Here is a 27,981-nt window from a genome sequence, read left to right as displayed (position 1 = left end):
GAGACAAATAACAATGAAAACATATTAAAGGACCAGGAAACAGTTGTGTTTTCTTTATATTTACATCAGTCTAATTGAAATATACACAACAGTGTTATAGCAAACTATGACGTAAGTGTGTGTGTGTCTTTGTATGTCTCTCTGAGTCTGTGTGTCTATTTGAGAGAGACGGTGAGAGAGAGGAAGGGGTGATGAAAACAATCTTGGGGTGTCATATACAGTCATTGCTATATATGGAACAAATCAGTAGTGGATCACTGGAAAATTTGACACACAGACACACAATTACATGGACTCTCACCCAAACACACATATGCACACAGACAGGAACAAATATGAAATAAACTCTAAAAAGGTGTCATGAGAACAAATTCAATGCTTTTACAATGGTGCAATCTTTGGTGCGATGGTTTGTTGGTTCAAAATTAAATGGTGGTGGATTTGGAGAACAGAGAAGACCATCTTGGATGAACACAGCTAATGGAATACAGTGAACTTTGGAAATGGAAACAATGGAAAACTTTGAACTATTTCACGTCTAAAATGATATTTCTTGAACTTTAGTTGAGAAAGAAAAAAGGGAGAAAGAATGCTGATGTATAAACAGACAGAAATTGCTACAGTAAACACAAACAGTTCATCACAACATTTGTCAGGAGCAAATAATATATTCACATCATCAACCACATTATGACGAATAAGTCCTGGTACTGAACAAAGGATGCTTGGCTGAGATCAGTCCAGTCCTGCTCGAGCACAGTGTCTTCAGTTTGTTGTTTCTCCTCCACAGAGAGCAATCCTATCTTGATGGACCCTGATGTGACAGTATTTCCTACTGGCTGTACTCTTCTGGCTCCTAGTTGTATGATGTTTGGTACCGACATTAGTCAGTTCTAACATAAACTGGTCTTAACATGCAGCTTAACTTGAAACTCAATATTGCTTGCTAATTAGTAGGCAGACCCACCGGATGTTACCGTTTCATTTTATTTGTTCCACCCTTGCCAGTGTGTGCATCACATGACAAAGTGGGTGGGTGCACCCTTCACTTCTGCCATTGCTCGTTTAGTAGGGTCTCCAGACAGCTTCAGCAGGAGCCATGTTTGTTGGTGAGCTACTGTGACTGGACTCCACCTCCGCACCCACCCCTTCGTTCTGACTGGGTAAAGAGGGGTGCAGGAGGGAAGAACCTGTGGAGGCATTGGTGCATGGTGGCAAGATCCTTGGTGGTGAGCGTGAATCACTGCTGCCTGCTCCGCTTGTCATCATGGAGAACTGGTAGGAGCCAGCGGCAGTGGAGTAGTAGAGATATGGTGAGGAGGTGGACTGGAAGGGCCCGTTCTGAGCTTGGGGAGCATTTGCAGGATAGGGTGGAGGCAGGTAGGTGTGGTACCTCCCTGCAGGGGTGGTGGCCATGGCTGTTGCCATTGTGATACCGAGTGCACCATTGGAGACTGGATTGTGGGATGGGGTGTAGGTAAAGGCAGCTGCAGTGGGAGGATAGTGCACCCGGGGATCAGAAAAACGTGAGTCAGGCAAGGAGGGCAGGGAACTGAAAGGCCGTTCTAAGGTCATCCTTGGGTCACCAAAGGCAGTGAGCTCAGAGCCTGAAAGAAGACAAAGGTTGATTGTTACAACTTAATCACAGTGTTCCCTACGTGTGTCACCACGCATAGGTTTGTTACCTGTTAGTCGAGAGGACAGGTCACTGAGAGAAGAACGACCAGGTGATAGAGAATTAGCCGTGGGAACAGTGGGTGTAGTTATCTGGCCAAGATAAGGATACGATTGATCGTAAGACCATGATGGTGATGACTGCATCTGTCTGGAATCTGAAAGAGATACAAGCAGACAGGAGAAAGGGACTGTGAGCGAAAATACATGCAATATATAATCACTGATACCTTTGGAGCAGTAAAATGTTTCAAGAAATGTTTACTCCTTCAGCAGTGCTAGTTTCAGTTACTGTGCAAATGTACTGTATATAAGGTTGGAATCCCGCAGTCAGCTGAGACTGAAGAAGTCATCTGGATGATGACGAAACGTTTCTCCCACTGAAAACGCTACGTCCAGATGAACAGGATCATCGTTTGAGGTTCAAGAAAAGTTTTTTGCACATGACTTTTTCCTGTGCTACTGACACTCCCAGTTTATGTTATGTTGCACGTGGGTGGGGTGATTAGCACTGTTTCTATTTAGTGAGAAGGTCCTGAGTTTGATTCCACCCCCAGGTTTTTCTGTTTGGAGTTTGCATGTTCTCCCCGTGTTCGCGTGGGTTCTCTCCAGGTACTCCGGCTTCCCCCCACAGTCCAAAGATTAGCAGTTGGGGTTAGGTTAGCTGGTAATTCTAAACTGTCCATAGGTGTGAATGTGAGTATGAATGGTTGTCTGTGTTAGCTCTGCGGCAGGCTGGCGACCTGTCCAGGGTATACACTGCCTCTCGCCCTATGACAGCTGGGATAGGCTCCAGCCCGACCCTGACAAGGATAAGTGGATGAGACTGGATGGATGTTGAATGTGACTATTAAAAACTTCAAAGCCACACTTTAAAGAAGTGTTCATGTTCAAAGTAGCCATTCATTTTACCCCAATCTCTCCCTTCCTAATTATGTCCCTCCATCTATTTTCTTACAATGTTAATTATGTCTTCCTTACTCTGTTGTTGGGGCTGCAATTAAGTCGAAATTCTTACCTCGGGATTGAGGACTGGTATGATATGTTCGTGCTGAAATACTGTGTTTTTTTCCTTTCACCAAACAAGCCAATTTGGCCAAACATATCCACATTAGACTTGTATATCCAACATCGTCCCAGAAGTCTTGTGGCTTGCTCAGATGCCATTTTGCAAAGCTAAATGTTTTAGGGATACAAGGCTTTTGGCTGACAATGCTACCAAACAAGCCATACCTCTTCAGTTTTTTCTAATCAAAAGAAAAACATTGAAAGAAACCTGGAAGTGATGAGCCTCTAACATTGATCTCTTTCTACCTTGGTGTTGCATTAAAACACAAAGGAATGCCCGACCGAGCAAACGACCAAAAATGTCTGCCTTTATAGAGGTGGGCACACTTGCTGATGATCATTTAATCATGACCATTTGATTAACATCTTCATGGAAGTAGTAATGGTGTGCTTGGTTTTTTATACACTGCTTCTGCATTTTGGCTTATTTTCTTTAGTAAATAAATAATAACACAGTGTAATATGTCACATTTTATAGTTTATCTGAGTTTGTATTAAACTAATGTTAAGACCTACTACAGACCACATTATTTTTTTTACATGTTCTGAGATATAAAACTTTAGAATTTAATTTTAATTTGTTAACTATTACACTGAGAATTTGGAGTTACATCGTAATAAGCAACTGTTCTATGATAACAAAAACTGTGTGGTACGACTGATTCAAGAAAAATAACTGTCCTGCTATACTGAGATTAAATTAAGGGAAGAGGTTCGTGTCAGTAACTCTTTAAGCATAAACTAAACATCAAATGAAAAAATAAAATTACATGACACTTCAAGAAATGATCGAGCTTAATAAATTAAATGATGCATTGCATCAGTTTGCATGAAACAATACAGAAGTCTTTCTAGATAATTGATTTTGGCTCCTGATTGTTTCTTTTTTTGAAGGAATTATGGACTGATGCCGCATACAAACAAAAATCGCCCTTCTTACAGCTTTATTAGAAAGGTGGAGTGAAGACTGACAGGAAAGCAGAGGGGGGAGACGTGGCAACGGGCCACAGGTCGGACTCAAACCTGGGCTGGCCACTCTCAGCCATGCAGCATTTGATCGCCTGCTTATCCAACTGAGCTCAACCAGCACCCTGTTTTGACATTTACTTGCTTTGTTTATTTCAAGGCTTTTACCAAGGCTACTGGCTCATGGGTGGCTCCTGGTTAGTATTTAATGAAGTGGCAGGACAGTGTATTTCCACCTCCAACTTGTGGTGGTATTCTGTACCCAGTGGCCCAGAGCTTAAGTATGGAGGCTTGTTCTCTGGATTTTCTCTCAGTCACTCACAAATGGAATTGGTTGGGTTGGCATGGGTTTTCACACTGGTATTGATGGTAGTCCTATGAGTTAAAGGGCTATCTGCCTGTATCAGTATTAGTAGATCCTAACCTTTCACACAGTGGGGATACATCTGAGCATTCCTGGTGCTATAAGAGGCAAACTGGGTCTTAATCAGCCCAACAGGTAATATTTGTGGGCAGTGGAAGACTTGAAAATTGCAGCTATGCAGACAAAGTATGTAAAGATATATAAAGCTTTTTTACACAACACGTGTTAATTCTAACTCTGTATTTCTTGGACTCACTTTGTCAAGTCTTAACAAAATGATCAAGTCTTGAGCTGTTTGAGGTCCAAAAGACTGGCAGGAACAGGAACTTTGAAATGCCTGTAGAAAAGCCAGTTCGGCATCAGAGTCCTTTGTTTTTAATGGTCCTATCTGATCTCTTCAGAGGTTTTGTAACGATAAAGGCACTGATCCTATTAGAAGTCCATCTGTAAGGAAGACCATTGATCATTGATCAAAGACCACTGATCAATGGCCATGAGTCCCATTCACAGAGAGTTGGGGAATGGCTGCAATCACAGCATGTAAGACGCTTACAAATGTGGATTGCACAACACTGGACATTATATTTTTTCATTTCCATTTAATACTTGTACAGCTGCTGTTATTGTATAGATATATTTATATTTCTTCATACATTCTTATATATTTCTATACTGTATATTGTGTATTTTGTTGTACAGTTATTTTATTTTCAACTTTAACTTATATGTTTTATCTTATTCTTTCCCAGTTAAATTGACCCTTCATTCTAATTTGTGTTGTACAAATATTTCATTTTTAACTTTAATTTTTATATTTTATTTTATTTTATTCCTTCCTAGTTAAATTTACCCTTTTAAATTTTCATATTTATTTCCGATCTTATTCATAGCCTTTTCTTTTTTTCTTTAGGTCACGAGCAGTTGTGTAAGCATTTCACTGCATATCGTACTGCGTATGACTGTGTATGTGACAAATAAAATTTGAATTTGATTTGATGACAGATGTACCCTTAGGCCCCCTCCTCGATTCAGAGATGGTCTTTCCCTTTTCACGTAAATGGCCTCCTTGACTCCGCCCTCAAACCAGCGTTCCTCCCTGTCCAGGATGTTACATCCTCATCCTTGAAAGTGTGTCCACTGGCCTGTAGGTGTGAATAAACTGCAGAGTCCTGGCCTGACGAGGCGGTAAATGGTAAATGGACTGATTCTTATACAGCGCTTTTCTACTCTCTACTCTCCCGGAGTACTCAAAACGCTGTATACAACATGCCTCATTCACCCATTCACACCCACTTCTAAACTCAAGTGCAACTAATTAACATTCACACACATTCACACACATTCACACTCTGATGAACGCATCGAGGAGGGTGGGCAAATTGGGGTTAGTATCTTGCCCAAGGATATTTGGCATGCAGACCGGGGAGCCAGGAATCGAACCACCAACCATCCAATCAGCAGCTGATCTGCTCTACCACCTGAGCCACAGCCACCCCACAGCTGTTCTGTTTTGTGCCATCCGCTTCAGCAGAGGTTTTTTGGTTTCCCCGATGTATAAATCCTGGCAATCCTCCTGGCACTTAACAGCGTACACTATGTTAAGGATTTCCCAGGTTGCGGAGTCGCGTTTCCAATTCACTAAGCCTGGCCTCCAGAGCTGCAAATAGGCTACATTTCTCACAAATATTTGTAAAGGATGCTGAAGAGTAGCTATATGTCTGACATGCTGAGCAGGAAAATGTGGGAGGGACAAGTAAAGAAGCCACGCTGCTAGTGACTTGGCTATGAGCTAAGGTAGCGAATACCTAAAGACAAAATGAATGAATACTAGAAACTTATCAGCTGGTTCAGTGGCGTGTGCTTTGGATAAGGCACGTAAAGATGAAACTATGTGATAAGTCATTATCTGAAGGTTTTAATTAAATTGGCTACAAAAAATACCACTGTGCATTTAACAGGAACTGGAAGTGATACAATAGTGCAGAGAGAGCCAACAACACAAATGTGTAATAAGCTGCCATTTCAAATGTAACGGAGATACAGCTACGTGCATGTTTGTTTATTCACAGCATGGAGAAATTATAGATGTGAAAGAAAGGAAGACAAATTAGAAATGAACGCTTGGTGGGGTTAGTGAGAGCGACAGGTTGTTCAGAGAAGAAAGGGCGAGGAAAAAGTTAACTGCTGAACGTTGATTTTTTTTTTCACTTTAACAGGGTCCATGACAGTAGGAAGCACTTAGAGATCACCTCTGTTTCTTTTTCACTCAGTGTGCACACACCTCTTCTGCTACTTTACATCTCCGCTCATCGTCACAGCTTGAAAATACATGAAAGAAATATCAAACTGTTCATAGAAAGCAATCATCCACCACAGTCACATTACCTCCATGCCTCCATGCCATGCTACAGTACAGTCATTTTAAAGGTAGTAAGAATGTTATAACAGGAATCCAACAAATGTTTTTTTTTTTTGCGTATTTGAACTTAACGTTTGAGCAATGTTATGATGTTTGGCTGCTTAGTTATCTGGAATTTTACTTTGAGTTTTATTCCTTTTAACATATTTTTAAACAGCACAAAAACAGTTCAGTTGATTCACTTCTGAACTGTTTCAGCTGGAAGGGGCATTTAAGCTACATATGGCAGCTATAGTATGCAAGCTTTTTCTTTTTAGTTTGTGACAGTTACATACAAATTTTTTTTTCTCACAGTAGCACTTCCTGCTAGCTGACTCTCATTTCCTCCTTAAGATGCCAGTTGTGTCCTCACACACACACACACACACACACACAGATATATTTAAATGCACACATAAGTAGGAACTGACATTCTGTGTCACCTCCGCTGAAGACGAGGAGAAACAAATACTTTCTTTTGGTACAACATAGAGCATCCATGGAGAAGATAACAGATCTCATTAACTAAAGCCACAAGAAGATAAATGACACACAAATGCCTGTTATCACTAGAAGCGGAGTTAAATGGACTAGCTGTTCTTTTCCTTCTTTTCCTGGGTTGCTGATCGAGGATTGTGAGCTTTGGCATTTTTGGTGGTTGTCTTGTTTTTATGATTATTCTTGGTTCTTATTTCTGGCTATGGGTTTTGGATTATTTCTGTCATCTGTGCCTTTAGTTGGTTAGCAGTTATAGTTTCTCTTCGTGTTCCCATTCTCTTCCCTTGGTCTTGTCTCCATGATTTGTCTTCTGTCCCTGTGTCAAGCTTGTTTCTTAGTCTTGGTCTCAGTGCTACTTCCAGTTTTATTCACTTGTCCTGTGTGTGGCATATTCAGTTTTGCTTCCCCTGTCTTGTTACTCCTGATTTGTCCCTGATGTGTTCCCAGCTGTCCCCACTTCCCTAACAACCCTCCAATATTGTGTCCGAGTCTCCCTTTGATCTTTGTTCGTGTTCTCCCTGGATAGTATGATTTCCTGTAGACAAATTTGGACTCATCAGCCCAAATCCCCGTTAGTTAACGCGGATCGCCTCGTGCGAGGGCTTCAACGCGTCAACGCTTTGGCGCGGCTAGCTCGTTAATGCGTTGATGCATTAACGAGCGTCATCTGGACCAAGTACCCGTCGCCTTTGCCAATGCTGGTCCCCTACCAAGCCTCCAGAGGTGTTCCATTGACTCCACCTTCACCGATCCCCGTGTGTCCGGTACAGCCATCTGATGGGGTCTGTCAACTCCACTGCCTATGTGGACCTCCAACCCAGCTTAAGGGAGTCTGTCACTCTAATCACCTTACAGTCATCGGAGAGCTTCCTTCGATGCTGTCCTCCATCCAAGCCACCGGAGAGGCTCTGCTGCAGTCGCTGGAATCCAGTCTTTGCCACCATTGTCAGCCTCCAGTCCTGTCGCTCAAAGGTTTCTGACACCACAGTTGGCGTCCAATAAATCATCGCCGGAGTAAAAAATAGCCTCCTGCCATATAACTGGATTGGCCACATCTCCTCAAACACTGTCACCCATGATGCCCCCTCAATTCCTTTCTAAATTGTTGGCCTCCAAGGCAGACCTCCTCAATGCCTGCCTGCATTGAGGAGGTCTGCCTGTAGACCTTGCCTTATGGCCAAACCAGCCACTCAAGCTGCTGCAGCCTTTCAGACTAACCTCTTGGCCAGGCCAACTCCCTGGCCTCATTATCTGCTTTGTTTAGATCTGCTTTTGGTTCTGTTACTGTTCGCATTGTCCCTCATGGCTGTGTCGTCCCTTGCACGTCCCTTTGCAGTATGAATGTAACAGCAAGATAATCGACTTCTGCCGCAGTAGACTTTAGATAGCTGCTTTGTACTGTTTTGGCACATGGTATTGAAAAGTGTAACAGTAGAGGAATTATGTCCTTAAATTTAGTTACAGCACTTTCCAAAAGACACTCTGCTGTAATGAAATGTATTCCCACTGCTGTGTAATCCATTACTGTAAATTTAAATATTAGGAACTGATCGAATGAGCAAGATCTTGCATGGAGCTTCAGAAAGAGACACCACTGACTTTCCCCCATGCTCACCTGACCTAAATCTAATGTTTAATCCTCTGGGACATTATGGTTTGCTCCATCCAACACCACCAGGTTGGACATCAGGTCGTCCAGACTGTTATGCCCTTGTCCAGATGTGGGAGGAGATCCCCTAGGAGATGATCTGTAGTCTCAACAGGAACGTGCCCGTGACACATGGCAGCCATACAACCTATTGACTACCATTTTCAACTGCTGCAATGAAATTTCGGCAAAAATTTTGTCTTTGAATTCAGCCCTCTGTAGGTTGATCATCTTCATTTCCATCAAACATACCCAGTCCATATCAGTATAGCTATCCAGTATGATGTTTTTCTTTTCCTTTACAATCTGAAGTGTTCATTCATATGTGTACTTAAGTCACTCAGTGACATGTGAATCAATGTATAACGTTTATGTAATGTGGTTTTTCTGAATTTTGGGTTGATGTTCTGTCTGTCTTGATTAAAATTAGATATTGGTCATTTCTTTGTGAGCAAACTTAGAAATTCAGCAGGGAATCAAATAATTATTTATGTGGCTGTATTTTAATCATATTCTTAACCAGTGTTGGTCAAGTTACTTGAAAAAAGTAACTAGTAATTAATTACTGATTACTTCCCCAAAAAGTAATCCTGTTACTTTACTGATTACTTATTTTCAGAAGTGATTAGTTACTTAGTTACTTTTTAAAACATGATTTACAACCTGAATAGGTAATAAATCGATAGATCTTTCAGCCCAATTCTACTTTTTCTGCATAATCCATCATATAAAATGTAATCAAATGGAAAAGTTAGTTAGTTTTAATCTTTTAACTTTATGCATCAAGCAAACATTAAATTATATGCAACATTCTCTGACTGGGAGAAATTTGTTTAACATTTAAACCTGTTTTCTGTCATTCCAGCACATAAAATAAAATATTTTTTGTGTTTACACTCAGTCTTTCAAATAGATGCAAGTAAAACACAGCAGAAAATAAATAAAGTCAAAGACTAGCGGTCCTGTTGCTCTATTTTCACCTGTTTAGCAGGAATGAGGCAGGCGGAGGTTTGCCCTGGAGCAGGTGTGTCGCAGCGGTCAGTGGAAGGATACGGCAGTTTCTCTGTGAATGGCACATTCCAGCGGCAGCGTATTTGGCGTTTGCTTGGAAGTTTAGGGTTTTTTTGCTGTAAAAAGAAGTTTTCTTCCCACACAGTGAACAGCGGACACTAATGTTTTTGTCACTTTTTGCGGAATCAAACTCAAAGTAAGGTCAGTACTTCCACGCTTTAAACGCTGCACGCTCATACTCTCTGCAGCACTTGTTATATTATCCATTGTTGATGTGCACACAGCTGTTGTCACGAACGTCGCACTCGCTTACGTCACTGTCATGAGACGCAAAAAAATCACGGTTTTAGTAACGCAGTAACGCAACATGCTTAATGACCTTTTTTGCAACAGTAATCCCTTACCTTAGTCGTTACTTGACAAAAATTAATTGGATTTGGATTGGATTTTTTTCCCCCTTAATCATAAACACCTTCATTTAGAAAATGCATTTTGTGTTTCCTTTTTTTTGTCTACTATTTAAATTTGTTTAATGATCTGAAACATTAAATGTGACAAACATATATAAAAAAGTAAATCGGGAAAAGGACAATCCCTATTTTCAAACCAGTATATACAGTGTGAAGACCTGGATGTAGTGACCCACTTGGATTGGCGAGTGGGTCACTACATCCATGTCCAACGTAGTTTTCTTTTGAAGAGTTTAGAAGTTCATGTGTGTCTTTCCTTTGATCTAACGTGAAATAAACCCAGAGCCACTTCACAATCGTTGATGGTCATTTCTATGCATCCGGACTGGTTGCCCATGGTGATAACAACTTCATCTCACCTTCGAACTTGCTATTTAACACTGACACATAGTACAATGAACCTGGGTCTGGTTGAAAAACAGCTACACCATCCTTTACACCTACATCAGGAAAGCTGGATGACTGTCATGGATATGGATCCACATTAAAGGGGCATCAGTTAATGAAAATGGTGATATATATAACAGTTGTACAGTTGTGGACAGGTAGGAACATGAGTGACTGATTTGAAGGACATAAACATCCTTACCAGCAGTTATCTGAGTGTGTGTGGGGCTGGAGAAAGCGGCAGAGTTGAGAGTTGGAGGTTGGCGACTGTTGGCTGACGATTGATGATGGTGATGAGGAGGTGTCACCCTCATGGAGCTCCTTCTCAGCTGTTCCAGTTCTGTTAGCCTCTCAGAGAAAGCCAGGGAGCCTGGTTTGACTTCGTCCATCTTCTGACGATGACCTGAGGCAGAAAGTTAAGAGGAAATCGTTAGAATTTCAAGTATCACTCCTGAGCTCAAAATTCCTGAAATTTATCGAGTTGTCAGCAAAGCACTCCATGCTTGTGATGTGATTACACTGTGTGTGTGTGTGGCTGCACTTTAAAGCTCTGATACTGAGCTCCAGTTACAGGCACTTCCTCACAACAAGGGAAGTGTGCATTTGTGTATTTATACTGTGTGTGCATGGGTGAGTTATAGATGAGTGATGGGTATTCACAGCTAAGCAGATTTGACAAGTGCTCATGTTGTTTTGTTACTTCTCCTCTTGTTCTGACCAGTATCACTTTGTTCATGTTATATGGAAGTGAAGTGGACTAATGTTATTTTAATGACACTTATTAGCATTTATTAGAAGAAACACGTCTATCTTCTTTCTTCTCCCATTCGTAAGCCTAAAGAAATCCCCGTGTTTCATCATACTCAGTGGGAGAGGAAGTAAGTGTTGCATCTGGTTCCCCTTATGAAAACACTCAATTGAAAGTTTGTCTGCAGGGGTGCGTCTTCACTGAGTATGCAGTTCACAAAATAAAATTAAAGTGATGAAATAATGACATTAAATAAAACATATTATCCTAAGAAGTTGTTAATAATATTATTATAATTCAAAGTGTTTATTGTCATGTGTACAGAAGAAATAGCATTTCTCTGTGCAATGAAATTCTTCCTTTGCTGTCCATACACAAATGCCAAGTAGGTAGGGTTGGAGGAACAAGATAAACAAGGATAACAATAAGACAAGATATTAGATATATAAAGATAAAAATAAGGATAAAAATAGTGAAAGATAAATAAATAAGTACAAAAATAAGTAAGTGAAGACAAGTGAGGTATGCAGATGTAAATGTAAATGGATGTACAAAGGAGCTCAATGTGCAAAATAAAGTTAGTGTGCAAAGTGTACTGATGTGCAATTTGCAGTTGAGGTAGATCTGTTGTTGAGTCGGGACAATTAAAATTGCATGATATAAATGCACCCTAGCAACAAATACAGTAAAAAGGTCTTACATTTGGTAGGTCGACCTTTTGTAATAAACTAAATAAAAAAAGTTGTTTATTATTGGTGAGTCTAATTTGTTGTTAAAAGGAAACCCTTTAAACAATGGCACATCAGAAGTTTGTTTTTTAGTTTTCAGGTTCATTTATTATTACCATACCTTGTTCTGCGAGCCCAATAAACAATGCCAAAATACAAACCGGATTCCAAAAAGTTGGGACACTAAACAAATTGTGAATAAAAACTGAATGCAACGATGTGGAGATGGCAAATGTCAATATTTTCTTCAGAATAGAACATAAATCACAGAACAAAACTGAGAAAATTTATCATTTTAAGGGAACAATATGGTGATACAAAATGTCATGGTGTCAACAAATCCCAAAAAAGTTGGGACAAGGCCATTTTCACCACTGTGTGGCATCTCCCCTTCCTCTTACAACACTCAACAGACGTCTGGGGACCGAGGAGACCAGTTTCTCAAGTTCAGAAACAGGACTGCTCTCCCATTCTTGTCTAATACAGGCCTCTAACTGTTCAGTCGTCTTGGGCCTTCTTTGTCGCACCTTCCTCTTTATGATGCGCCAAATGTTCTTTATAGGTGAAAGATCTGGACTGCAGACTGGCCATTTCAGGATCCTTCTCCTACGCAGCCACGATGTTGTGATTGATGCAGAATGTGGTCTGGCATTATCTTGTTGAAAAATGCAGGGTCTTCCCTGAAAGAGATGACGTCTGGATGGGAGCACATGTTGTTCTAGGACCTGAATATATTTTTCTGCATTGATGGTGCCTTTCCACACATGCAAGCTGCCCATGCCACACGCACTCATGCAACCCCATACCATCAGAGATGCAGGCTTCTGAACTGAGCGTTGATAACAACTTGGGTTGTTCTTGTCCTCTTTTTGGAAATGTGGGACATGGCGTCCCACATTTCCAAAAAGAACTCGTCTGACCACAGAACAGTCTTCCATTTTGCCACACTCCAGTTTAAATGATCCCTGGCCCAGTGAAAACGCCTCAGCTTGTGGATCTTGCTTAGAAATAGCTTCTTCTTTGCACTGTAGAGTTTCAGCTGGCAACGGCGGATGGCACGGTGGATTGTGTTCACTGACAATGGTTTCTGGACGTATTCCTGAGCCCATTCTGTGATTTCCTTTACAGCAGCATTCCTGTTTGTGGTGCAGTGTCGTTTAAGGGCCCGGAGATCGCGAGCATCCAGTATGGGTTTACGCCCTTGACCCTTACGCACAGAGATTGTTCCAGATTCTCTGAATCTTCGGATGATGTTATGCACAGTTGATGATGATAACTACAAAGTCTTTGCAATTTTTCGCTGGGTAACACCTTTCTGATATTGCTCCACTATCTTTCTGCGCAACATTGTGGGAATTGGTGATCCTCCACCCATCCTGGCTTCTGAGAGACACTGCCACTCTGAGAAGCTCTTTTTATACCCAATCATGTTGCCAATTAACCTAATTAGTGTTAATTGGTCTTCCAGCTCTTCGTTATGCTCAAATTTACTTTTTCCAGCCTCTTATTGCTACTTGTCCCAACTTTTTTGTTGACACCGTGTAATTTTGAATCAACATATTTTTCCTTTCAAATGAAACATTTTCTCGGATTAAACTTTTGATCTGTCATCTACGTTCTACTCTGAATAAAATAGTGACATTTGCCATCTCCACATCATTGCATTCAGGTTTTATTCACAATTTGTTTAGTGTTCCAACTTTTTTGCAATCCGGTTTGTACTTCACTTGGACATGAATGTCATGGTAATTCTTTGCTTTTAATAATTCTTTTAATTGTTTTTTTTTCAAAAGTGGAATGATTGCACTGCATACATTTTTAGTGATTTAAAAAAATGAGAGGTGGGTTATCAAGTTTGACTTTATTTGGGATTTTCTCTGCTCACAGGTTCAAAGGTGATTCTGACGGTTCACAAGGCTCTAGACGAACTTTTCGCCACGGTTGCACTGGTACGCCTAACTTTTTTTCTTAGGCGCACCAGCACAAAAGTTAGACGCACTCAAATTTTTCAACCGCATCGCTTAACACCACAGTTTTACATGTGCACTTTTTGGGGGGGAAAATTGCAGTCCATATAGACAGTATTCATTTGTAAATGATTAACTAACAAACTTGTGCTTAAAGTGCTTTGGCACTCTTTGGCAATATTGTAGAAAATGTTCAACTTAATCATCATCTCGACCTCCTCTGATGACCTGTTTGCTGCTGCCTGCCGCTAAAAGGCAGTGGTAGAGGGGACACTTGGGCAGTGCATTTATGACAGCATATAATGTGTTTCTGGATACACTGCTGCTTTTTCAGCGTTCAGAGATTGATAGCTCCCTGTCAGAGCACTGGCTATGAATTTCAGACAGATCAGGCCTTAACTTAACAAAAAAGTTATCAATAGTTCTTTTCATCTTTTCTCATTACCCACAGCTACATCCACTTCTGTCAGGCCCAGGCTGCTCACTAGGGCTGAGTATCATCACTGATTTCTATAATCCATTCGATTCCGATTCACAAATCCTGATTCGATTCAATTTTGCCTCAGACAGTCAGAAATATTATAATTCTGATCATTTATCAGTACTGATACATGTGAGACTTCATCAGAGGTGTGAACATCACAGCAGATGCCTTTGTGTGAAAGTAACTGAGAGTAAAACACAGAAGAACATGAAGGAGATTTTCCTGGCCTGGGTTTTTATAGCAGATGACCTTAAAAATATTCTGCAATTTTGCATAATTTTAAAAAGTTAAAATTTCTTCAGTATAGAACAGCAGAAATTAGTCTTTCTTATCCAAGGTCATTAAGTTAAAAAAAAAGAAAAAAAAGACAGTGGCCGACAGCGCTGTAAACAACGGTAGACTGGTGGGTAATAAGCGAAAGAATAATGCAGAAAACAGAGATTTGAGATGGGAAGCTGTTCCTGAAGTACACTGAGAGAGAGAGAGAGCTGTGCATGAAGTGATTTTTATCGTGGTGGAAGCAAAACAGCAATAGTAAGAGGGAATTAATGACGACATTGATCAAATGTGAAGCGTAGTTTGGATCTTCTTTTGCTGCTGGCTCGGTGAATTTTGGTTGGAGAGAGACAAAACCTGCAGCTCAGAATCGAGCACAAAAAGACATAAACACAGAGCGGACCCGACGCGTCAGAGCCAGCGAGCTGTCGGCTTTCAGCCCCGACGGCGTGTCCGTGTCCGTTTACTGTTTGGTGGTTGTTGAAATCGTTTTGTGAGCTTTAATCTGGGAATCTGGCGTTTCTGGCAAAACACGGTTATATTTAAAAGTGGATTTAATGAATCGATATTGCTTTATTCAAGCTACTCATCTCTCTCTATCCACCTGGACCACGGCCAATCAGAGAGGTCCCGCCCCTTACTATCTCTAATTGGTTTAGTCCACGATAGGGGCATAATGTGTGTCTGTTGTTGACCACACGGAGACTTTCAGAGTTGCAGAGATTTTTTTTTGTTACCCGAACATTTGTTTGCACCGGTGCGACCTAAGATTTTTTTTAGTCGCACCATCGAAAAATTTGGTTGCATTTGTGACCAAATTGGTCGCACTCTAGAGCCCTGGTTCGTGTTTTAAAGGCCAAGCTCTATTAACTTCATGCTAGCAATTAGAACTTGTGTGGCATAAAAAGAGTTTGCTCGACAGCGCTTGTTGGATTGACCAATACTCAGAACCATGGAACTGGGGAACAACAAACTCAGTGAAGATCTAAGGAGAACTATAGATTAACACAAGTTGCGAAGGTCTTTTGGAACCATTTATAAACGAAAATGCAGTATTGATCAAGGATCAATCCTGGCATGGACTATGAACACTAGTGTCACCATCGACTGTCGACCCCTATTCCAAAATCAAGACCTTCAAGCGTGGCTAAAACTAAATATTTACAAGAGAAGAAGAAAAGAAGAAGAAAGAGATATACAAGAGAAAAACTGAGCTATTTGGCCAAGGTGTCCAGAGGTAATTTTTCTAGGTGTAAGTCTGAGACATTCAGGCCTAATAACACTGTACCAACTGTCAAGTATGGAGATGGTAGTGTTAAGCTCTGGGGCTGTTATTCTCCTAGTGTTGAAGGAGGAGGATGACCTCCAAATTCTTTAACTTCAGTCAACAGCTAGATGGTTAAAACTTTTAAACAACAATATATGTAAACAACAGGATAATAATCTCAAAGATAACAAAGATACATTAAACTGGTTTTGTAATGGATAAAGCAGGCTAACATAAAGATTCTGCAATGCCCTTCCCAAAGCTTCCCAAAGGACAACATTTAACCGGATCCATGCCAGGAAAGGAAACAATTTAACCAGCCTGTGCAGATCCTAGAAAATCCAAAATGAGTTCAAACTTGTTCACCCAAGTCCTCATTTTTAGTCACCTTGAGGCAGCTGTGGTGATCTGATGCTTTATAAATAAAATAAAAAATGAAAATGAAATGAAAATAAATATATACATATACAATCATTCCACTCTGAAAAAAGAGCTATTTAAACCTCACTAAAACCCCCAAATGACCATGACATTCATGCCCATCATGACTGTACGTAAACTTCTGACCACAAGCATATGTATTTTTGTAATTTGATTTGATCTACAAGCGAACTGTATTTAACACCAGGTTAGCGTTTGACTAGGAGGAAAATGTGAACATTTGTACATCAGTAGTACTCACGCCGCGGCTCTCTGGGACCATCCACTGTGATTTTAATGGCTCTTTGGTATGTGGCCACCTGTGGAGGGTTGGTGAATACTGTGATGGTCAGTGTGAAACTTTTCCCTATGAAAACACAAGAAAGGGAGAAAAAGGAAGGTGAAAAGAGAGAGATGACGAGAGAAAGGGAAGGGACAAAAATCACAGGGCAAAACCTCTATACAACATATGTATATATATATATATATATATATATATATATATATATATATATATATATACATATATGTGTGTGTGTGAGAAGGCTAGGTCTCGGGGGGGAAAGGATTCAGGCTCGGGTCCTCTAACAAAGGCCTGGTTGGGTCCTGCGCCAGTCCCATTCAATTACCGGCCAATATATATGTATATGTATAAGGAACCAAGGAAGATGTTTGTGGGGGTGCTTGTGGGGGAGCTTGTCCTACAGCATGATTGTATTCAAAGCAGAATTACGGTCCACAAAACCATTATACTAAGTTCCTGCAGAGTTCAGATGCTGGATGATGAAGTCTAGTGCCATGCTAACTACATCACCTACTAATCTGTTGGCTCTGTACGCAAAACACAGGGAGTTCAAGAGAGAGGGGGTCAATCATTGACTGTAGATGGGACAGGCAGAGGTGAGAGCGACAGGTCTGTAGTCATTGTGATCATTGTTTTTCAGAATAGGAATGATATTGGCAGCCTTGAAGCAGGCTGGCACATGACATATCTGCAGTGAGGTGTGGAAAATGTTAGTGAACACCGTCGACAGTGTTTCAGGGTGGATAAAGACACTGAGTGCTGAGGTGCTTTGTGGGGGTTCTGGCTCTTTCTATATAGTAATCCTGGAAATTACATTGCATTTGGTTTTTATTGGTAATGGTCGATGTGTAAACTTTATTCCAGCTTCTGAGTGTGATATACAAAAAGTACTGAAAGTAAAAGTTTCTGAAAAGCAAACAATATGTATGAGAATAAAACTATTACTTTGTCCTTTGCTGGATGTGACTTGATTCCTGAGATTGTGGAGCAAAGAAAAAAGGATGTTGTACGTGAAAATGTTTTTTCATGCAAACTTGTGGTCATAGACAAAGTTAACAATTCAAATGTAGAATATTACATATTCTACAATAATACAGAATATTACTTGTAATCATGAATATTACAAGGTATTATGAAGCTATTCGCACATATCTGCAGTCAATCTTTTCAAGTAGATATTTTTTAAAAATGAGAGAAAAACTAAAAAACTGTCTTTCATTTATAAACGAAATTCTCTGCTTTACCTTAAATGTTATAAAAAACAAGTTTTTGTAAAGGTTTGATCATTTAAATGACAAATACTTTTTTGAGTGACTTAAAGTTTGGCTTTGGATGTAGCCTAATTACTTATTTAGAAAACTACTGTGTCCCATTTCTAACAGACACCTGCCAGCCAATCACAAACCAGTGTTTAACTGCGGTCATATCTAAGAGATATGAGTGTATGTACCACACATTAATAGGACTATCTCTGTGTCTGTGTGAAGTAGCAGTCACTTAACACTGTGCTAGATGTAAACACTGCACATGGCAGAGCCCCACTGCTGTTGTGTGTCGGGTGTTACTCTCGTTTCCCTCTCCCTTTCTGTCTCCTCTCATTATCTTAAATTATGATACATGAAACGTAGTCATATGTTATATAACATATATAGTGATATACAAAGCTCAGAACTGAATAACAGTTTAAGTTGTCTAGAACCCTTCTGTAGGAAACACTAACGATTAACACGTGACATTCTCAGCTGTATTAATGGCCACTAGATGGCAGCTGACATCAGTGTGTCTCTGCTGTCTTTGTGCAACCAACAGGAAGAGATCGTGATCCTGGTCTACACACAGTGTTTTCTCTGCTCTATATAAGCAAAGGAAAAGCACACCATGAATGAAAAATGTATAACAGCATTTCTGTTCCCTTGTTTACAAAAAGAGTTACATGCACACACACACACTACATTAACAGATCACAAAGAGCCTGTGTGCGTCTCAACAAATGTTTTCTCTGCAGTCACTCTTGCACATCTCACCCTGGGAAAATAGGACGAGATGTGATTCATGAATGTGCACATCATGTTACTCAGTTTAGCTAACAATCAAAGTTAAATACACACAGTGTGTGTGTGTGTGTGTGTGCACATGTATGTAACCAATTTTCAGTCTTTTTATCAGTTCCTCTTTCAAGACCATGATTTCTGTATTTCACGATATATGGCCACACACACACACACACACGTCTGGTTTGCTATCCTCATGGGGACATCTCATTGGCATAATGCTTTCCTGAGCTGGTTACCCTAACCATCAAAAATGCCTAGCCCTAACCATAACCATAACCTAATTGTAACCATGACACTAAAACCACATTTTGAGTGTGAAAAACCCCTGGACCTCGTGGGGACGTGGATTTTGGTCCCTACGAGGGGACTGAAAAGTCATCAGATAGCATAAACAAAGAAAAATACAGGTTAGCGAGGCAAACGTTCTAAAGTCAGAACATCTCTGTGCAAAGCAAACGCTGCACTCATGAATAAACGAAAATCAGGCTTTGATCGAGTGAGCATGAGATGATGACATCTGCACAAAAAATGATCTTGACTTGAATCCATGAGTGTAAAGGTTTATCAGAAGCAAACAGAAACACGGTGAGATGTGATTTTACACATATAGAAAACGGTAAGAAATAAAATATGTATTTACTGCACAAGGCATATTGTATGTACCTGTCTCCACTACATTTATTCAAAAATGAAGAAGCAAGGTCCAGATTTTTCACCAGATTATTTCCATATTGACTGCTTTATTTTTCCAGACAGATTCCAATAATGAAAACTGATCCACGAACCAGCAGTTTTGTTACCAAGTCTGTAACAAATTTTTCACCAATTTCCAATTTAACTTTTGGCCATTTAGTGGAAATGAAAGTGACATTTGTGCAGGTTTGTATCGTCTCCGTCACATCTGTACGTCTTACACATGTGTGTGTAAATGATTTGCGTCCTTCCTGCGTGTTGTTCCTGTCACCTTATCATGAAACGCATTAATAAGAAATAGACGCACAGAGAACAAAGCACTGCGTGTCACAGCAGTTTGGGTCAGACACTGTTTTACAGACAGATGCAACTACAGGCTTCTAGCTGTAAGTCAACATTACAAAAACACTATCTTAAAATACTGCTGGGAGAGAAAATGGTCCCATTGTATTCTGTGCTGTTAAATTTGCATGAAAACAAATTTAGACTCCTCACTCTTCTTCATTTGAATTCTGCTGCACTTGAAATATTAATATGCTCATTTTTTCAACTTAAGGTCTGCACAGCTGATAAAATATTGACAGTTATACCAATTTCTTTTGGCTGGGGGAGGATTTATCAATATTGTGTGTGTCTGTATGTTAGCAGGGTTTGTGTACACAAGACTGGTGTTTTAAATAGATAAGTAGGGACATTTGCCTGTGCCTGATTTAGAGTAACTGTGCTTGTGTGTCCGTTAAAAAGAGAGGGAGAAAGAAAGAGGCAGACACTGGATGGGATATTAGGAGGAAGTTGTGTGAATGCTGTTTTTATTCACATGTACTTCCCCTAAATTAAAGCTGTGCTGTATGCTTGTACAAAACATGTCTATTAATTTTCAACCTGTGGAAGATTTAAAGGTGAAACTCTTCTGACTAATGTCACTCATACTAATAAACTGGTGCCTGCTAATTTCACACTGTACGACTTTTACACTATACAGTAAATCTGCATTCACATTTCCATAGATGTATTTGCGTGTCTGTGCGTACCTCTACCGCTGCGGCCCACAAAGCGGAGGTCGTTGAATCTGGCCACTTGGTTCTTGATTGCAGCTGTCGCATTGCGAAGCTCTGCTGAGTAATTCTCATCATTTCCTGCCATCACTGTAACCAAGGTGCCATCTGGAATGTCGCCCAGGGCAACCACCTAGTGACATGTTGGCACAAACAAGAGAAAAGCACGAGTGTGCGCTGTGTCTGCGCGAGGGTTTAATCCAAGTTTGAGGTTTTCAGAACATCTTTGTATCCAACCTGTTCGGTGCCATTTTTCAGTGCACACGTCCCACAGAGGTTTTTACACGCCTGATGCTACTTTGCACCAAATGTCAGTCCATGCAAAGCAGGAGTGCAAAACTCCTGATTATGCAGATGGGATGATTGTGGGATGATCCAAAGTAGAGTACAACAAAAAAGTCATCTATTAGTGACTGAGCAGCTAATGTTCGTATATAAAGACTGAATTGCTGAGAGGCTAGCACAATTTCAAACTGACCATACGCTTGGTTTGACTGAGAGGCAAAGAGGCAGTTTTACACTGAACTTCATGGACAGTAAAAGATGCAAATGATTAACTAAAAGTTGTTGAATAAAGCTTTTGTGCGTACTGTTAGGCTTTACCCTCCACGAGAGCTCAGCGCACTAGAAAGCACACTTTCCTTTTCCACACCTACACAAATATAGAGCCAGGCAGGCTGATTTCCATATTATGGCTAATCACACCAAAGCATCATTGTGCAAATAAGCAGGGCAGATATAGTACTATGGAGCATCTCTGTCTGTAGCCCAGAGCGCTCCAACCAGCGCCACACTAGTATTAAAACGACTCAATTATACCTTCCACCTATTGGTAATCACTTAAAGTGGTGTGAGACTGAGTACCAGTGCCGGTCACAGTAATGAGATGAGTTGATGGAATCACACTGGCTGCAATAAGCATTTCACTGGGTTTGGAAATTATTCAAGAACAAACAGTAAATTCACCGTCGGGCAGACTGTGGAGCAGCAGCAAAAAAGCAGCCCAGCAAATATGTGTGTCTGTGTATGTATACAGAACAATACCTGCAGAGTGTGTGTTATCAGCTACACACAATATGGATGCGCGTCTTTCGCTGTGTGCATAAAATGTGCGTGTTCATCTCAACAGTCATCCATTATCAGTAAGAGGCAGTGACATCCGCTCATGACACTCCATAATGATGCATAATGCACCAAACTCTCTCTTACACACACATGTATGCGCAAACACTAATGCATAAAACTCAGTAAATCAATCCACTGTGTTTTCTGCAGCTAAAAGCTGCTTTTCCACAAATGCATTTTGTCTCAAAGTGCAGGAAAACCATCCACATGAGGGAAACGCAGCAAAAACAAACAAACTTGTGTTAAATCACTGAGGGTGGATGGATCATATGACCCACTGGTAAGACAGTATAAAGGTCTGTAAAAACGGACCTTTGTGAGTGATGCTGGAAAATGTACAAAATGTTAGATTTGGTACATTAAACACTAAAGTCGTAAATCATCCGGACCAATTACATCAATTAACTTTTAAAGGCAAAATGTCAAAGATTTGTTCCCAGATGTGAGGAAATGCTGCTTTTCTCTGTTTGTCAGTGGACGGTGAATATACTGAACAGCACGTTGGACAAGAACAGCAAAGGTAATCAAAGTAATAGAGAGATGAACTCATGATGATGTAATAATATATAAATGCTACATGTTATTATCAGGAAACTTTCAGTAGGTGAAAGGTTCGTGATCACTTGGTTAGAGGTGGAGCTGACTGTATATGTAACAGTAAAACCTGGTATGTATGTGAACTGTAAGTACGCGCAGTCCATTACGATGCACAGCCCGTGCTAAAATGACAACATACACACCTTAAAAGCAATGGGCAGAGTCTTATTACACCTCCAGTGAGTAGGCAACACAGAGCACAGGAAATTGGGACTGTCTGTCTTCACCAGCTCTCCTGGATGATCTGGCATCACCTGAAAAAACAGCAGCACAGTTATTTTAGTCTAAGACAGAAATAAGCACCCAGTCCCGTGCTGCCCTACCTCCACCATGCCGTGGTCTGCAATTCGCAATTTTCCCACCATAGCAGCTCCACCACCGGCCTCTTGGGCTCCGAGAGGCAGGGCCTCGGCCATCTTCCCCCCCGAGGCGAGGGTGGTAGAGGGGGGAGTATAGCGGCGACCGGGGGCAGGGTCTATGACAGAACCCAGGAGAAAATAGTCTTTGAATCACGTAATCATCAGAACAGTATGAGAATATATTTTCACTCTTCATTCATTGTTTAAGAAATAATTTCAGCAGAAAAAGAAAACGTAGCGATTCTGTTTGCTCACAGATATTTTCTTTCCCCCCAGTCTGCACTAACAAGGACTTTTTTCACTATTCTGTCACAACTTATGATCAATCAGTAAGTAGATTAGTAGGTAATGACTAGAAAGATTTCTATAGATAGTGTTTGACAAATTATGACTACGCTTGCTTTTTATTCAGGTTAAAGACACACACACACACACCTGTTTCACTGTACAGGTGTGTGTGAACTGGGATCTATAAAACACACACACAGAGTGAGACTGAGAGATGTTTAAGTTGTCGGGGCACCACAACCACAGGAGAAGGTAACCAGGTGAACAGGTGTGACCGTTTATTTTGCTAATAGTTACATTTGTATCTAAATGTTAAATTGACTGATTCTTATATCTGATTTTTTCATTTCTAATCTGGAGCCTTCATACAAGCGCTTTTGGTCTAACATTCACACACATTCACACTGCGAGCACAGAGAGCACCCTGGGGTTCGTATCTTGCCCAAGGATGGCATGCAGACTGGAGCAGCCGGGAATTGAACCACCAACCTGATGACCTGCTCAGTCAAATCCAAAGTTTTGGACCCTAGTGAGCTCAGGTAACACTCATTCGTATTAGAGCACACATTTGTTAGTTCAGAATGAACACTTCAACACATGGTTAACATTTTGCATCTGAAGAATTCTGGTAGCAGTGCAAAACTCAGACTCCACTTTTTTCCCTTTTACAAACACTACAAACCACATTCACCAGTTCACACAATAACTCTGTGTTTCCATTCACAAACGCAGCCACTGAGAAAAGGCGGGGTTGCATATTTAAATCTAAGAAACTTTGACTCGTGGACTGGATCAAACCAATAACCTGACAATGATCGTTTGAGCTGATTTGGATGTCACAGAGCAAACCGGTACACGAACGCTGGATTACGCTATATTATGTATAAAGCTACAGTTTTCTACAGGCCTGTAAATGACTACGTTGTTGTACAATGACACACATTCCAGTATATGGACATCACCATCACTGCTCACACACAAACACACACGGACCGACAAACCACGGACTAACACTGCGCCGTCAGAGACCATTTCTCCAACAGCTCAGTCAGTCAAACTAATGTGACAGCTGACGAGAACAAATATGTTCTCTGCGCATGTCTTCATACTTTATCGTGAACAATAACCAGAATAACACGTCGTACCGTATTTGGCGTCCCACGGAAACACCATCTGTGCGTCCACAGTCTCCTCTCGCTGACTTTCACTATAAGCCTCCTGCTTTCCTCCTGTTTGCGGCCAAGAAGCGGATTCCTGTGTGCGCGTCGTCCAGTACTTATCTGTCAAACTACCCCGACCAAACGCGACACATTTAAATCCGTGCAAACATGTCCCCGACGCTTTCAGATGTGTTTAATGCGTTCTCCATACAGAGTAGAAGTCAAAGGCAGACTTGAGATGGGTCCTGTAGTCTTCAAAGCTCAGCAGAACAAACTTCCGCTCATACTGAAAGTGGAAGGAAATGGGCAGACGTTGGAGGGGGAAAAAGAGAGAGTATCTGACTGTATTTCAAATTTTGCTTCGGTAAGTAAGCGCTTTCATCATAACTACTTCTATGTCCTTTCCGCTGCAGATGAATGGCCATCTCCGATCTTGGCTTCAGCCTTTTACCGGCACCGCTCTGGATTTGCATCTCGTCTGCGCAAAGACCTGCTCTCAGCCAATCAGGACACGTTCTAGAGGCTGTCGCCGAAAACATAAGACCAATCAGCATCCTGTGCGTCCGAAAGGAGGCGGCTTTAGCAGAGAAGCAAGGAGGCAGAGCTGCGCTTCTTCCTGCGTGACACTGTGTGGTTATGTGCGTTATCCACACATAACAAACTAACGACATATGAATGCATCACTGCGGATCAAAGTCAGAGTCACATGCCTCCAAATCTCTGTTTTCTTCTTCTTTTCACCACAGCAGACCGAGGCGTGAGAATCGGCGTGCTTTATATATGCAAGCTGTCAGTAGCACATACAGACGATAGAGGGCAGCAGGTGATCTAAAGCACGTTACTGATCGTAATGAAGACGGCACAGGCCGAACGAGCCGACTCACATGGATGACTTCCACTTTCATATGATTTCATCTGTTTCTAATAGTAAGAGTTCGAATACACATTCAAACATCTGCATTAGTACTTTGATATAAATGATACCTCTCAACTCCTGACCGTTTTATTATGCTCTCAGCCTCTAACTATACTAAATTGCATTATTGTGATGTTATCATCATAACTGTGAACACTGTGTTATTGCTGCCTATACTGACCAGGGATAGTTTGAATCCCGCTCAAGTTTTTACTGGAAAATATTTCACAAAACAAATTAAGCACCAAAAATAACTTTAAATGAAGGAAAAGCTCTTTTTATCATATTGCTATTATATTAATTTCATATTTGAACAACACTTGCACATTGTCTTCATGCACACACAAAAACTTTAATGCACAAAAAAATGGTTTAGATACTGAGTTCATTTCAGCACTCTGTCTTCTGCATGTACTGTATGTAAAGTCTATATAAATGAAGATTATTATTATGGAGCTATTAACCATTTCTGGAAGAAAGCAGCAACAGGGAAAGAGCTGACAGATGAAAAGAGTAACTATGACTTATCTGCTCAACTAAAAAAAAGTCTCAATGATGAAGAACTAAACTGTGTTTAAACTGCTGTTGAAACTCCAACAGCACAGTAACCACGTGGGAGTTCACGTGTTTCAGTTTTACATTATGTTCTAATCTTAAAGACTAAAATGAGTGTATGAAATCATGTTTTTCTTTCTTTTTTTTTATCCAAAAATGAGAAAATGATCCATTCATTTGTGTGTGCGTGACGTTAATGTTCCTCTGTGTCTGTGTATATCTGTATGTCAAACCGCAGCACACCAACTTATAAGTGAACGTATCTCTGAAATCATTTTGCAGTTGTTTTCTTTGAAGCCAAATTCAAATATCTGTTTTCCTCTTCCATTAATATTCCTTTGGATGAAATAAAAACTAAAAAAGGAAATAAAAAAATCAGGAATCAGCAGCTTGGAGTTTTTCCAGAAACAGGAGTAAACCTATGCTGTACACACAGTAGCGATGATTCCTTTCACTATAAAACTATATTAAATACAGCTTTGTGTTGCCTGAGAAACACATGCTGTCCATGCAGACACCCGTCTGTCTTTGTAGCCAACGGGGGATAATAAAAAATGTAAATGCCCCAGCCCCAGATGGACACGGTGTGTTTTGCTCTTGGAAATATCCATTTTTCACATCATGCCTATTTGTCCACACTGTGCAGGTCATCAGGAGTTAACAGAAATCAAAACGTTAAACCTATTAAAGGCTGACTTCACAGCTTTTTACCATTATTTTCCTTCAAGTACAAGTTAAAGTTGTTTTAAAATATAGGTTTTTTTAAACGTGACATTTCCTTTTCTTATTAGTAAACTGCTAAATATTCCAAATACTGAAGGATTGTTTGAAACAGTATATCTCTGAAGACAGAAATAGAGTTCTGGTGCTCATCACAATAAAAGAAAAAACAAAGAGCCGCCTGCTAAACATTATTTCAATGAAAGTCCTCTGTAGACATCTGAGAAGTCAAATAAAACAACAGATAAAGAAAGAAAGAAAGAAAGAGTGATGACAGTGGCAGTGGAGTTGGATTTCACGAAGCCAGCATTTACCGCTGACTATCTTGTAATGTGAGCTGCTTACTGCCCTCTGATCCATAATCAATACTCAGCCACAGTGTCCTATCAACGTTATTGATACTAACATTGCTTGATATCTTTCACAGAAATACAGTGTGGATCAGTAGTGTGCATGCAACTGTTTTCCTTTTCTAATTATTTATTAGACATAAAAATTTCATTGTGAAAACCAGAAGCTGCTTCTCTGAAATAGCAGAAGGACAAGTTTACTAAAGAGATATGTCCTGTCCAGGGTAGTGATTGACACTGATCGATATCTGCAGTCAGAATCAGCTGTGCTTCTCACATGTTTGATGGGTTTTTTGTCTATTTCTCTTTTAAAGTTAGATCATTTATATCAATAAACAGGCACGGCTGCAGATCTGAGACAATGCAAACTTTGGTAGCCTTTAGCCAGAACCAACTGAAGCACCCAGCAGAATTTCAAAAAGCCCTGAAACTCCATCTACAAATGCTTGTAAATCCAAGAAACAGAATTAGACAAGAAAATGGAACAGGTAAGAGCCATCTGATGATGGGCAGCACAGTTCAGTTTAACTGTTTGTACTGTGAGGATTTAGATCATGCAAAACCTCCCAATAAGGAGCTGCAACAGAACAAATAGTTAAGAACAAAAACAACATAATCACGAACAGAGCAGATATGATAGTGATCAAGGTGACGTCAAATATGAAGAAGAATCAGCTTTACCAAAGAGTCCGCTGCCTGTCCGGCCTTTCCTCATCAGATACATAGCCCAAGACAGAGGCCCAGAGCTGGAGAAAGCCCCGGGGTTCATGCTCCGGTCCTGTGTGTAGAAGCACCAACAACTGGGGCCCAATTTCAGATCCTCAGAACGTATGAGGGGAAAACTGTACGGAGAAGGACAAGAGGGAGGAAAAAGAGAACTTAAATAGGAAGGGAACAAATCAAGTATTTGTGAAACAACACGTGTAAGAGAATCCAAAAAGCTGTTCAGCAATGAAGTGCTCCAGCCTGTCCTTACCTTCATGATTTGCTTTTATACCCCTCATTCATCTCCTCAACCCCCTCCCTCTCCCTCCATGTCACCCTACATATTAGTGCAAACCAGAAGAAAAGTGAGGGAGTTAAAAGTGAGAGCAAAGAAGAGGAGGAGGGAGAGGAGCAAGTCAAGCTTAATTCATTCTCCCCTTCTTCAAAGCATAGCCACGAGGGACACAACTCCATTTTGCCCTCAGGCTCTTTAAAGCTGCTAATTTTATTTAAGCGCTCAAATAATTTTCTCTTTTTTTCTCCATCTCTCGATCTGCTCTTTGCTCTTTCTATTTGGTTCTGCTAAGATCTGCTTGGACATTGAGGTCAAACAATCAGTATGATGAGCTTTATTTAGGTGTTGAACTTGCAGATAGCTATTGTGTTCAATTTGAAACCATGCTAACTAAATATTACATCACTGATATTTGACATATGGACCATCCC

The 27,981-nt window shown here is 40.6% G+C and overlaps 1 protein-coding gene across 2 annotated transcripts; it reads right to left on the bottom strand.

Moving 5' to 3' along the window:
* Window positions 1-23: 23 nt before the first annotated feature.
* Window positions 24-27,319, bottom strand: runx1 (RUNX family transcription factor 1). 2 transcript variants are annotated; one of them, XM_084920411.1, is made up of 8 exons: window positions 27,232-27,319; window positions 22,526-22,677; window positions 22,346-22,456; window positions 20,457-20,613; window positions 16,637-16,741; window positions 10,687-10,887; window positions 1,686-1,832; window positions 24-1,607 (listed from the first exon to the last, which is right to left on the bottom strand). In XM_084920411.1, exons 1-8 carry the CDS (start codon window positions 27,317-27,319, stop codon window positions 1,066-1,068), a joined length of 1,503 nt encoding a protein of 500 aa, XP_084776537.1. In that variant the 3' UTR covers window positions 24-1,065. The 2 variants fall into 2 exon arrangements, with proteins under 2 accessions (XP_084776537.1, XP_084776536.1); XM_084920410.1 differs by lacking the exon at window positions 27,232-27,319 and adding an exon at window positions 23,995-24,462 and having other exon boundaries at window positions 28-1,607.
* Between the last annotated feature and the right edge of the window lie 662 nt (window positions 27,320-27,981).

Source organism: Perissodus microlepis, chromosome 23, assembly GCF_051167445.1.
Source record: "Perissodus microlepis isolate ML-2025 ecotype Zambia chromosome 23, ASM5116744v1, whole genome shotgun sequence".
NCBI lineage: Eukaryota > Metazoa > Chordata > Actinopteri > Cichliformes > Cichlidae > Perissodus > Perissodus microlepis.
This window is presented reverse-complemented; position numbering and strand designations above follow the sequence as displayed.

Excerpts from the sequence above, each read along its gene's own strand:
- runx1 (XM_084920411.1), bottom strand. The coding sequence starts at position 27,319 with ATGAACCCCGGGGCTTTCTCCAGCTCTGGGCCTCTGTCTTGGGCTATG. Across the intron at positions 20,614-22,345 it reads CTCTGCCCATTGCTTTTAAG|GTGGTTGCCCTGGGCGACAT; the intron begins GTGTGTATGTTG and ends ACATGTCACTAG. Across the intron at positions 1,833-10,686 it reads ACACACTCAGATAACTGCTG|ATTCCAGACAGATGCAGTCA; the intron begins GTAAGGATGTTT and ends TATCTCTTTCAG.